General features: G+C 41.6%; 1 protein-coding gene across 1 annotated transcript; it reads left to right on the forward strand.

Moving 5' to 3' along the window:
- Window positions 1-763: 763 nt before the first annotated feature.
- IKBIP (IKBKB interacting protein) lies at window positions 764-12,586 on the forward strand (the record flags this gene model as incomplete). The annotated part of the gene is made up of 3 exons (XM_080706665.1): window positions 764-921; window positions 8,949-9,066; window positions 11,750-12,586. 3 exons carry the CDS (start codon window positions 764-766, stop codon window positions 12,584-12,586), a joined length of 1,113 nt encoding a protein of 370 aa, XP_080562791.1.

The raw sequence follows: 12,586 nt of genomic DNA on the forward strand, positions 1-12,586 counted from the left end.
GCGGGGCCGCGGCTCCTTCCCTCCGGCGGGAGCCGCCCGGGCGCCGCCGCCGCTACTTCAAGTCCTCGCGGGTCCCCGCGGGCCCCGACTCCCCGACCTGGGGTCCCTCGCCCCTTCTGCCCAGGGATAAAGCACCAGCGTCCACTCGTTGCCGCCTCCTCCTCCTCCCGGGCTCTGGACCGCGGAGCAGTCAAACCCCGCCGGGCCCGCCCAGCCCCGAGCGCGCGCCCGCACACGCAAATTCACACACACCCCTAGAGCCCCGGGCTCGGCGGCGCGCGCGCGGTGGGAGGCGCGCGGTCGGCCCGCGGCGGGGCGGGGCTACGCCTCACGGGCGCGCGCACGCGGTGTTGGCCCGCGGCGAGGGGCGTGGCTACACCGCCGGAGCGCGCCGCGTCCCTGCGGGGCGAAGGGCTCTACGTGGCGCGCGCGGCCCCGCCCCGCCCCGCCCCGCCCTGCCCCGCGCCCACGTCCCGGCAGTCCGCGCGCGCCCGCGAGCTTTGACTTCCTCGCGTCGGCGTCGCCTCTGCGTCATTGCAGTTAGGGGGACGTGAGGTCGAGCCCTCCGCAGCCGGGGGGACCCGGAGGCGGGGGCTGGGAGACGCGGTGGAGCGGCAGGGATGGCCGGCAGAGGAAAGGGGCTGGCTTCTGGGCGGCGCCAGGTCTGGGACGGGGCGAGGCTTGCGAGGGGCTGGAGGCGGCCACGTCCCGCTCCCGCGGGTGAGCAGCAGCCTCGCGATCGTGGTCCTCCAGGCGCCCCGACATGTCCGAGCTGAAGAGCCGGAGGAAGCCGGGGCCCAAGGGAGCCCCGGCGGAGCCCGCGAGGCGGAGCGAGGGCGGGAAGAGCCCCGGCGGGGGCTGGGCGGACCCGCGGACGGGCCTGAGCCTGCTGTCGCTGGGCGCGTGCCTGGGCCTGGCCTGGTAAGTGGCGGGGGCCGGCCCGGCCCGCCAGCCCCCGCACACCCGCCGGCTCGCCCTCACTCCTCGCTCCTAACTCTTCTCTAAACTAGCAACGCGCCCCCTTCGCCCCGCTGGAGTTGAAAAGTTAGGGAACCAGTCGAGTTTGCCCCACTGCCCCAGAAAATGCCTGATGGAAGTGTTTGCAAACCTTGAAGGAGAGTGTTCAGCAGACATAAATGATAATGGCAAAGTGGGGAGGATATCTCATATTTTGATCCATATGCATACCTTGTGAATATAACGTTCTGAATTACAGATTGAAGTACAGCACTGGGAAGCTGTCAAAGTATTATTTAATATCCTTGCCGTTTTAAGTTTTTTTATTGGTGCATTGGAACTATATGATAGTGATATGTTCATATGTGCACGTAACATTATTTGGTCTGTTTCTTTCCCTATACCACCCATTCTTCCATTATTTATTTGTTTGTTTATTTATTGGTTCTGGGGGTGCAACCCAGGGGCTTTTCTACCTCCAGGCTATACTCCCAGACCTATTTTATATTTATTTTATTTGGAAACAAGGTCTTACTAAGTTGCTGAGAGCCTCACTAAGTTATTGAGGCTGGCTTCGAACCTGTGCAATCCTTCTGTTTCAGCCTCCCAAGCGCTGGAATTACAAGTGTGCGCCACCACACTTAGCCATTCACTCCATTTGTAGCATTTATTGATTTTGTTATATTGAGGATTGAACCCCTCTGAGCTACACCCCCCCCCCCTTTTTTTTGGCTCTTTCTGGAATTTGAACCCAAGGGAACTCTATTCTACCTCTGAGATCCATTCCCAGCCCTCTTTTTTATTCTTTATTTTGAAATAGAGTCTCACCAAGTTGCTGAGGCCTGCCTGGCTGTGAACAGTGCGATCGCCCTATCTCAGCCTCTCAAGTACTGGGATTACACGTATGTGCCCAGCTCATTTGTAGCTTTTAAACCAAACATACAAATGATATATATTGTTGTCATTGGGAAAAATGAATATTAGAAGTAACTTTAAAACTAGCCTATTAGTATGAGGGGATTGCTATAGATTGAAGCCAGGACATTCTACCTCTAGCCCTATTTTATCTTTTATTTGAAAACTGAGTCCTTTTATTTGAAAACGGGTCTCACAAAGGTGCTGAAAGCCTGGCTAAGTTGCCTGGGCTTCTTCCAACCTGTGATCCACCTATCTTAACCTCCCAAGTACTAGGATTACAGGCGTGCACCCTCACGCCCAGCTAAAGCTAGCCTATTAATTTCATTTTTCCAATCATTTCCTTTAGGAATAACCTATTTAATAACACTGGCACTTTAGTAAAATCTCCCTTCTTTTTTTGACCAATTGGTAAAGTATTTGGTGAGAGAGTTATTAATCTTTCAGAATGATAGAATCCAAGAAGAGACCCTGGACCTCCCATACTGTAGAATATTTTTGATGCTATCACATCTCAAATTTTAATTTAGTGGTGATTCATCCAGGTCATGTACTTTTTAGGCTAATAAAAAATTTATAACAAAAAAATGTAAAGCCAGGTGTGGTGGCCCATGCTTATAATCCCAGAGTTTGGGAGGCTGAGACAGGAGGATTGCAGGTTCAAGGTCAGCCTCAGCAAATACTGAGACTCTCATCAACTTAGCAAGAGCCTGTTTCAAAATAAAAATAAAGTAGGGCTGGAAGTGTAGCTCAGAGGTAGAATGCCTCTGGGTTCAATCCCCAGTATCGTGTGTGTGTGTGTGTGTGTGTGTGTGTGTGTGTGTGTGTATTAGAATATAGTGATATGTGAGCCATGCATGATGGCGCATGTTTGTAATCCTACTACTTGGAAAGCTGAGTAGTCTCAGCTACTTAGTGAGGTCCTCTGCAACTCAGTGAAACCCTGTTTCAAAATAAAGAATAAAAAATAGGGCTGGAGGTGTATCTTAGAGGCATAATGCCCCCGGGTTCAATCCCCAGTACCACAAAAAAAAAAAAAATGTAAAGTGAAATGTGGATCATTAAATGTTCTCTTCAAAAATTAACTGTTTTAGCCAGGCGTGGTGGCGCACCCTTGTAATTCCCGCACTTGGGAGACAGAGACAGGAGGATCGCGCAGGTTCAAAGCCAGCTGCACTGGCTTAAGAGACCCTGTTTCCAAGTAAAAATATTTTTAAAAAAAAATGGACTGTTTTGGCCAGGTGTGGTGGCGCATGCTTGTAATCCCACCATTCCAGAGGCTAAGCACTTCGCAACTCAGTGAGACCCTGTTTCAAAAATAAGAAAAGACTAAAAAAAATAGGGCTGGGAGTGTAGATCAGAGGTACAATACTCCTGGGTTCCATCCCCAGAACCAGAAAAAAAAAAAAAAAAAAAAACTTTTACTAGTGATATTTCTGTTTATCAAATTTTTAATTTTTTATATGAAAAGAATAAATGTACTGGATTTTACTGTTTTAAATAAACTGCTTTTATACATTAAAATACATGTTATTTTTATGTAAATGAAATAGAATACAAGCCGGGCTTGGTGGCACACACTTGTAATCCCAGCATTTGGGAGGCTGAGACCTAAGGAGCGTGGTTCACGAACAGCCTCAGCTACTTAGTGAGGCACTCCGTAACTTAGACCCTGTTTCAAAATAAAAAGAATAAAAAACAGGGCAGGGTGTGTACCTCAGAGGTCAAATGCCCCTGGGTTTCATCCCTAGACCCGCCAAAAAAAAAAAAAAAAAAAAGAAAATACATTTTATATTAGGAAAGTTATAGAGTCAATAGAACTTAACAGATCAAAATATATACTCCTCTCTGAGATCTGATACAATTGGTTTTAGTTGCTAAATTTATTCTCATTAATTAGCCAAAGCTTTATATTCATGTGAGAAATTCTATCAAAACATTCAACTTTTAATAATTTATTCTTCTACTTTTAGTAATTTAGTTATTGTCCTAGGAGAATGCTCCACTAAGTAGGAAACTAAACTATAAGAGACTAAAATTTGAAAAGCAAATGCTTGATCTCAGGAATGTACTCTTAGGGACTTATGTCTTTAATTGTAGAAAGACAAAAACATGTTACATTCATTAGAAATATTTTGTCTGAGCTAAATCTTTCAAAGTGATATTTTTTAAATGTAACCAAAATAACTTTTATGGTTGGAGGTGTAACTGAGTTGTAGAATGCTTGCATAGAATGTGTGATACCTTACGTTTGATCTCCACCACTATCAGAAGAAAAAAGAAAAGAAAAAGATGGTCCAGCTACATAAAACCAGTGTAATATGTTGCCTCTCTTTGATACTGATCCAAAGTAAGGCCAAACACTAGAAACTGAGATGTCCTAATACAGAATTAGGCCTTGCCTTCTTTCCACAAAAGCTGTGTCCCTCAGCAGACCCTGATTGTTGGCCTTTCCCCTCATTTTAATAGGAAGACTGAGACCTACTGCCGTTGGAATGTCTGTGAGTCATATGAAGGAAATGATGCAGCCTAGGCACAACCTGGGGCCAGTTTTAGAACTTGGTTTTTCAGATCTTAAAGCAGCCTTCCTCAGCCGACTTTCTTCACTACTGGAAAATCAACCATCCTCTTCCTTAATGTTGAATAAATTATCATTTATAAAGCACTTGAATAATGTCTGACACGTAATAAATGGAAAATGAAATGTATTATATAACTCATTAGCACCATGCAGACAACATTTCTTTTTCATTATTAACTATAAGTTAACTTTGTGCTTGTTTTTTCCTATATGCACTATTCATATGTAGCAAAGGTGAATCTTTCACTTTTTTTAGTGAATGGAGATACTACCACTAACATACATGCATGACACAGTTTTCTTCAAACTTTTGCTTAATTCTTGAATGTGAACGGAAGTCAAGAGTTAGACAATATTAAAATATTTAATAAAGCCAGATGTGATAGTACACACATGTAATCCCAGTACTTGAAAAGCTAAGATAGGAGACTCACTAGTTTGAAGCCAGTTTCAACCACTTAGTGAGGCCCTAATTTTTTTTTTTTTTTAATACTGAGGATTGAAACCAAGGGCATTCTACCTCCGAGCTATACCTCTAGACCTATTTTTTATTCAGTATTTTAAAACAGGGTCTCCCTGAGTTGCAGGGACCTCAGGCTGTCAGCCTTTCAAGTACTAAGATTACAAATGTGGGCCACCACGGCCAGCTTTGTGAGGCCCTTTTTCAAAATAAAAAATAAGGGGGGGGGCATATCTCAGAGTAGAATGCTCCTGGATTCAATACCCAGTACTACTACCACTTATAATAATAATAATAATGAATATAAATGAAAACATAAAATAGCAGGGCATAGTGTTACATACCTATAAGCCTAGTACTTGAGAGTCTGAAACAAGAGGATTTATATTCAACCTCAACAACTTAGTAAGACCCTTTTTAAAATAAAAAATAGAAGAAGCAGGGCTTACGAGCCCCGCTAACAACCAATCTCTAGTACCACAAAATCAGTGCCTTTCATAGCCAGAAAACACCATCAGCAGAGAAACAAAAAAGGTAAATACAAGGGACAGAGAAAAAGAGGGCTGAAAAAACGAGACACCAGAAAAAAACCAGACCGCAGTGCTGCAGCCGGAGCCGCGGTGTGGAGCCGCGTGGACGCCATCTTTCCTTCCAGCACCAGGCTCCAGAGAGGAGGGGAACTCAGAACGGAGCTCAGAGCCAGAGTGGAGATACGCCGGCCTCACGGCCGAGGACGCAGCAGCAGCACCATACTGCCGGCGGCGGCAGCGACTTCACCGGACGGCACCAGACCAACGAACTCAACAGCCCACCAGGCTCCAGAGAGGAGCGGCAGACAGTGAGCCGAGGTGAGCCGCTGCGGATCAGCCGGGCGAGATTTGGCAGATTTTTCAGCGCAGGGAGCGTCTAAAGCTCCCAGGGGCTGGGCTCAGCGCACTCTGCAGGGACTCAGAGCGGAGCTCAAAAACAGAAGAAATACACCAGCCTTACAACCGAGGGCGTGGCAGCGGCGCCATATTGCGACCAGGGCGGCAGCAGCGAATTCACCAAGTCCATTACAGCTCCATTGGCGCACTCAACAACAGTGAGTCAAATTGCAGCCCCTAGAGGAGAAATCCCAGTACTGACTCCCAGGGACTTGACCCAGTGGGGGAGTGGCAGTGGCAGAGATACCACACTACAGTCACAACTCCATGCAGGAGAATGCCCAGCCTGGCACTCCCCATGGTCTAAAGCAGCCTCGATTGACTCCCTGGGTCTGAGACTTTGCGATACAACCCAGTAAAAGAGTAGTGGTGACTGAGATACCACAGATTTGAGATCCAGAGCACCTTAAGTGAAGTTGTAGTGACCCAGGGAAGAACCCAGAGAAGGCACAAACTTCCGAAATCATGGGAAAAAGAAATAACAATGGAGCAGTGAATGCCCACAACATCAGAACCTGATAAAACAGAAATTCAGAGATTTCTAGAAGATCAAATCAGGAAAATAACTGTAGAAATAATAGAGGTGTTTCGAAAAGAATTCAGAGAGAGCCAAAAAGAGATAAAGGATGCAATTAATGAAGTAAAGGCCTCAATTCAAAGTACAAACAACCGATTAGACCACATGGAGAACAGAATCTCGCTCTTAGAAGATGATCATTCCAAAAATGAACGCATAGTTTCTAATCTAGGAAAAAATATCCGACAGCAGGAACCTGACATTGAAGAAATATGGGCCCATTTTAAGAGAGCTAACCTAAGAATAATTGGAATCAAGGAGGGAAAAGAAGGTGAAACCAAAGGGATCAACAATCTCTTCAAGGAAGTAATAGCAGAAAATTTTCCAAACATAGAGCAAGAGGTTGATACACAGGTCCAGGAAACTTATAGAACTCCCTTTAGACAGGATCGGAGAAGAGGATCCCCACGCCACATAATTGTCAAAATGACCAATGTGGAAGCCAAGCAGAGAATCTTAAAGGCAACAAAAACAAAGGGCCAAGTGACATTCAGAAGCAAACCAATTAGAATCACTCTAGACTTCCCAAACCAAGTCATGAGAGCCAGAAGGGCTTGGAGTAACATATTCCAAACTCTGAAAGAAAACAACTTCCAGCCAAAAATTTCCTACCCAGCAAAACTTTCTATCAAATTAGATGGAGAAATAAGAAGCTTCCATGACAAACAGAAACTGAAGGAATTTTTGTCTTCAAAACCAGCACTAGAGAAAATACTCAAAGAGATTAACTACAAAGAATAGGTAACACCAGAACCAGAGAAAAAAGATTTTTCCATCCAACAGACAGCTAAGATTGGCAGTCTTTGGAGATTCATTATTTATGTTAGTCTTTTACCTATTTCTAAATTGTATTGTTTGCTTTTATTGTTGTTAATTTTTAGGATTTCTAGTTGGAATATTAATATACCTTCAGATATAGCATTTGGAAATATTTTAACCCATTCTATCAGTAACTTTTAACTCTGTTTACATTGTCCTTGGATATACAATATTTTTTTATTATCTAGGGAGTTTGTATACTCTTCTGTTGCCTGTGCCATTGAAATCATATCCAAGAAAACACTGCCAATTTCAATGTCATGAGCTTTTATGACCCAGATTTTCTCCTAAAAGTTTATAGTCTTAAGATTTATATTTAGGCCTTTTATCTATTTTGAGTTAATATTTGTATATGGTGTTAGGTAAGGGTCCAATTTTATTCTTTTTCATGTAATTATTATTTTTCAACAATATTTAGTTAAAAGATTATTATTTCCTCCACCAAATGTCTGTGGAAACCTTGTCAAAAATAACTTGGAAATATAGGGAAGAATTTATCTCTAGGTTTTTATTTAACTCCAATGGTTTATATATCTGCCTTTAGAACAGTACTACACTGTTTCAATTATTGTAGCTTTATAACATTTGAAATCAGAAAATATACATCTTCTAGCTTTGTTCTTTTTTGAGATAGTTTTGTGTATCTAGAGTCCATATTCCATATTAGGATAGATTTTCTCTGAAAAATAAATAAATGTGTGATAGTTTCACCTAAAAAAAAAAAAGAAAAGAAAAAAATATTCTCTGGTAAGAAAGAAAGCAAAAAGAAATATTGAACTGTTATCTTTTAGTCATCAAAAGCTTGGTATCAGACAAATGAAACTGTTATGTGAGATTATCATTGTTAATTTTAGATAAATTGCTATAATACTAGATGTCAAACACTAAGCCAAGCATGGGAAGGAGGGATGGGGATGAAACGGGGTGGGGATTGGGTAGGGGCTAACTGGGCGATGTGTGCATGTATGTCTACAAAAGTTTTTTTATCCCATTATGATGTATGAATACAGTGCACCAATAAAAAAAATAAAATAAAATAATAAAATAGGGCTGGTGAGAGCTCAGAAGTAGAAAAATAAAATAGGGCTGGTGAGAGCTCAGAAGTAGAATACCCCTGGGTTAAATTCCAGTATCACAAAAAAAAGATAAAAATAAAATTGGGTTGGGTTGGAGCTTGGAGATAGAATGCCCCTGAGTTCAATCCCCAATATCAAAAAAATAAAAACTTATGTCTACCCATCTATCTTTGAAAATTAGGAAACTAATAATTTCTAATAGGCAGAAGTTTGTTTAAAAGTGGCACACAGAAGAAAAGTCAGTCTGTTCTAATTATGTAACCTGAGACTATAAGTATTTTCTACGATAGACATTAACCTGCATCATCAGAAGATATTTACTTCACTCAACATTGTAGCTTTAGACAGCTTTGTAGAACAGATAAGTCTAATAATGCCATTTATGAGTAATCCCAGTACTTGGGAGGCTGAGACAGGAGGATCAAGGTTTGAAGACAGCCTCAGCGACTTAGTGAGGCTGTCTGCAACCTAGCAAGACCTTGTTTCCAAATAATAAATAAAATTGGGCTGGTGGTATAGCTTGGAAGTAGAATGCTTCTGGGTTCAATTGCCAGTACCACCCCAAAACAAATAAATACATTCAAATTTAAATAGATATGAATTAGTCAATAGTGATTTTTTTTCTTTTTTCTTCCAGGTTTGTGTTTCAGCAGTCAGAAAAGTTTGCAAAGGTGGAAAACCAATATCAGTTACTGAAAATAGAAAGTGAAGAGTTCCAAGGACTTCAAAGTAAAATCAACTTAATTTCAGAAAAGGTAATTATTAATTAATTCATTTGTGGATACTTTCAAGTTTAATTTCCCCTACCATTCTTGTGCTCCAACTAAGAAACTTGCTTCTTCCTGCCTTTTACACTATTACTATTTAAACTCACTGGTCAGGCCGGGCGTGGTGGCACACGCTTATAATCCTAGCGCTTGGGAGGCTGAGACAGGAGGATCACACAGGTTCAAAGCCAGACTGTTTCCAAATGAAGAATAAAAAATAGGACTTGGGGTGTAGCTCAAGTTGGAATGCCCCTGGGTTCCATCACCAGTACTGCAACAAATAAATAAATAAATAAATAAATAAATAAATAAATAAATAAGCAAGCAAGCCAGGTGTGGTAGAGCATACTTGTAATCCCAGTACTTGGGAGGCTGAGACAGGAGGATCGCAAGTTCAAAGCCAGCCTCAGCTACTTTACTGAGGCCTTCCTCAACTTAGGAAGACCCTGTTTCAAAATAAAAATTAGAGCCAGGTGTGGTAGCATGAGGCTGAGACAAGAGGATCATGGTTTGTGGACAGCCTCAGCTACTACTTAGTGAGGCCCTTTGCAAGTCAGTAAGACCCTGTTTCAAAATAAAAGAATTAAAAAAAAAAATACAGGGCTCAGAGGTAGAATGCCCCTGGGTTCAATCCTAGTACCACAAAAAGTAAAAAAAGAAAAGAAAAAAAGAAAACCTGGGTTTCTTCCTAGATGGATGTAGAATCATTCAGATCCTCACGAGCCAACTTAAAAGCCTGCTGATAAGTTAGATCAAGGCCACGATTGAGCTTTTCCTCATTGCCCTCAGGACCTTATCTCTGAGCATCCCTTGCTTCCTGCATTAATTCTGTCCTGACACTAATCAGAGCCCAGTGTGAGTTTTGTGTTCGTGTGGTTAGTTTGTCTCTTACTCTTTAGTGGAAACAATGCATCTTTTATCATTGTATCTCTGGTGCCTAGAAATGAAACTAGCTCACAGGTTACTCAGTAGATCATATCAGGACTCTAGAATACCTGATGGGAAGATGCAAAACATTATCTCCCCTAGCAAATTGTGCAACCAGGGACTATGCGTGTGTGTGTGTGTGTGTGTGTGTGTGTGTGTGTGTGTGTGTGTGTATGCTGCCAGAGTTCCCACTGTCAGGGTTAGGGCTATGGACTTATTAGGGAACATTGAAGGTTTTAAACGTTGAACCATAACGTGCATAGCAGTTTTTAGTTTCATCTGTTAACAGTGTATAAGGTGTTTGAGAGGAGAAATGGCCTGAAGTAGATATTAAATACTACTACTTCTAGCTGGGTGTGGTGGTGCACACTTGTAATCCCAGTGCTTGGGAGGCTGAGACAAGATCGCAGGTTCAAGGACAGCCTCAGCAAGTAGTGAGTCTCTCATCAACCTAGTGAGACCCTGTTTCCAAATAAAAGTAAAATAGATCTGGGGACATAGCTTGGAGATAGAATGTCTCTGGGCTCAATCCCTAGTACCACAATAAATAAATAAACAAATAATACTTCTATACACTTTTCATGATCATGGAAGTCTACATTGGGTTTCTACCCAAGTGGAAGCCTGTACAAAGACTTGTCTTTCTCCCATGTCTTAAACTAAGCTGCTTAAGGGTATAACTCTTTTTCGGTGTTAATGTCTTCTATAAAATATTTCAAACTTTTGATAGATAATGATCATTTCTAGGTCTCCCTATAGTCTCTAAAGCTATGATTTATGTGAATGTAGACTTAAAGAAATCCAGAGCCTGGTCCTTCCATATACCAGATATCTATTAAGAAATACCAGGAGAAGCCGGGCATAGTGGCGCACGCTTGTGATCCCAGCATTCGGGAGGCTGAGACCGGAGGATCGCGGTTCACAGACAGCCTCAGCTACTTAGTGAGGCCCTCTGCAACTCAGTGAGACCCAGTTTCAAAATAAAGAATAAAAAATAGGGCAGGGGGTGTAGCTTGGAAGTCGAATGGCCCTAGGTCCCATCCCCAGACCCGCCCCCCAAAAAATTCACTTTATATTTATAACATGTCTCACTAATTTTTTTTTTTTTTTTGCCTTTGTACAATCTGAATCTATTACTCCACAAAAGTTTGACCAAATAAATTTTCAAGCAGAAACTCTTTCAGAATCAAAAGATTTAGGGGAGGTAACACATTTTACACTAAATTGCAGTTTCTAAAAAGCCAAATAACCATAAAAATGACATCTCTAACCTTCCTTTGGGAGTGAAAAAGAGGACAATGTGATATACTTCCAACTTCTTTAACACTGGCGTTTCTCTTCAATATGCCTCCATAAAAATAGGATTGTAAATTCAGGTTTATATTTTTCTAACATATAGGATTATAAATGAGGACTATATTTTTCTAACATAGGGCTAACCTATTAAATTTATTAAAACAACATATTAAAACATCTCTCAAGGTAATAAATGTTTTTGTCAGTGATTTTTATGTACTTGGATACTTTAGTCATCTTTATTAATAGGGATAATTCTATTACATTTATTAAAACAACTATCAAGGCAATAAATGTTTTTGTCAGTATGAATCTGATGTACTTGGATACTTTAGTCATCTTCAAAATTTGAACTTGGCATGCATTATGCCCCTGATTGCTGAAGTATATTTCTCTAATGTAAAAATGATTAAGTAGCCTTGGGAATTGTTTTGTGTTACAAATGCAGCTTGAGTCTACTGAAAGTACCCTGCAGGAAGCTACATCATCCGCGTCTTTGATGACCCAGTTTGAACAGGAAGTATCCAGCCTCCGAGGATTCATGCTTGACATTCAAACTAGTGAAGAGATGCTCACTCAGAAGCTGCAAAACCTTAATGAGAAATTCCAGAATATTACAGATTTCTGGAAGAGAAGCCTAGGAGAAATGAATGATAATACAGATGCTTTCAAATCAGAAGCAAAACACATACATTCACAAGTTACTGTCCAAATTAACTCAGCTGAACAAGAAATAAAAGCACTCACCCAAAGACTGAAGGATCTGGAAGATAGCACACTACGAAATATTCGAACAGTAAAAAGACAAGAAGAAGAAGATCTTCTGAGAGTCGAGGAACAGCTGGGCTCTGATACAAAAGCAGTGGAGAAGTTAGAAGAGGAACAGCATGCTCTCTTTGTCAGAGATGAAGATCTGACTAATAAACTTTCCAGCTACGAACCCAAAGTTGAAGAATGCAAGACACATTTGCCAACTATCGAAAGCACTATTCACTCTATTCTCAGAGTCTCTCAGGATCTGATAGGGACAGAAAAGAAAATGGAAGACCTGACTATGCAGATGTTTAATATGGAAGATGACATGCTGAAAGCAGTATCTGAAATAATGGAGATACAGAAAACCCTTGAAGGAATTCAGTATGATAACAGCATATTGAAGATGCAAAATGAATTGGATGTTCTAAAAGGAAAAGTTCATGATTTTATAGCCTATTCAAGTACAAGAGAAAAGGGAACTTTCAAAGAATATAATCTAGAAAATAAAGGAATTGATGACGATTTGTAA

This window comes from Muscardinus avellanarius (assembly GCF_963383645.1).
Source record: "Muscardinus avellanarius genome assembly, chromosome: 11".
NCBI lineage: Eukaryota > Metazoa > Chordata > Mammalia > Rodentia > Gliridae > Muscardinus > Muscardinus avellanarius.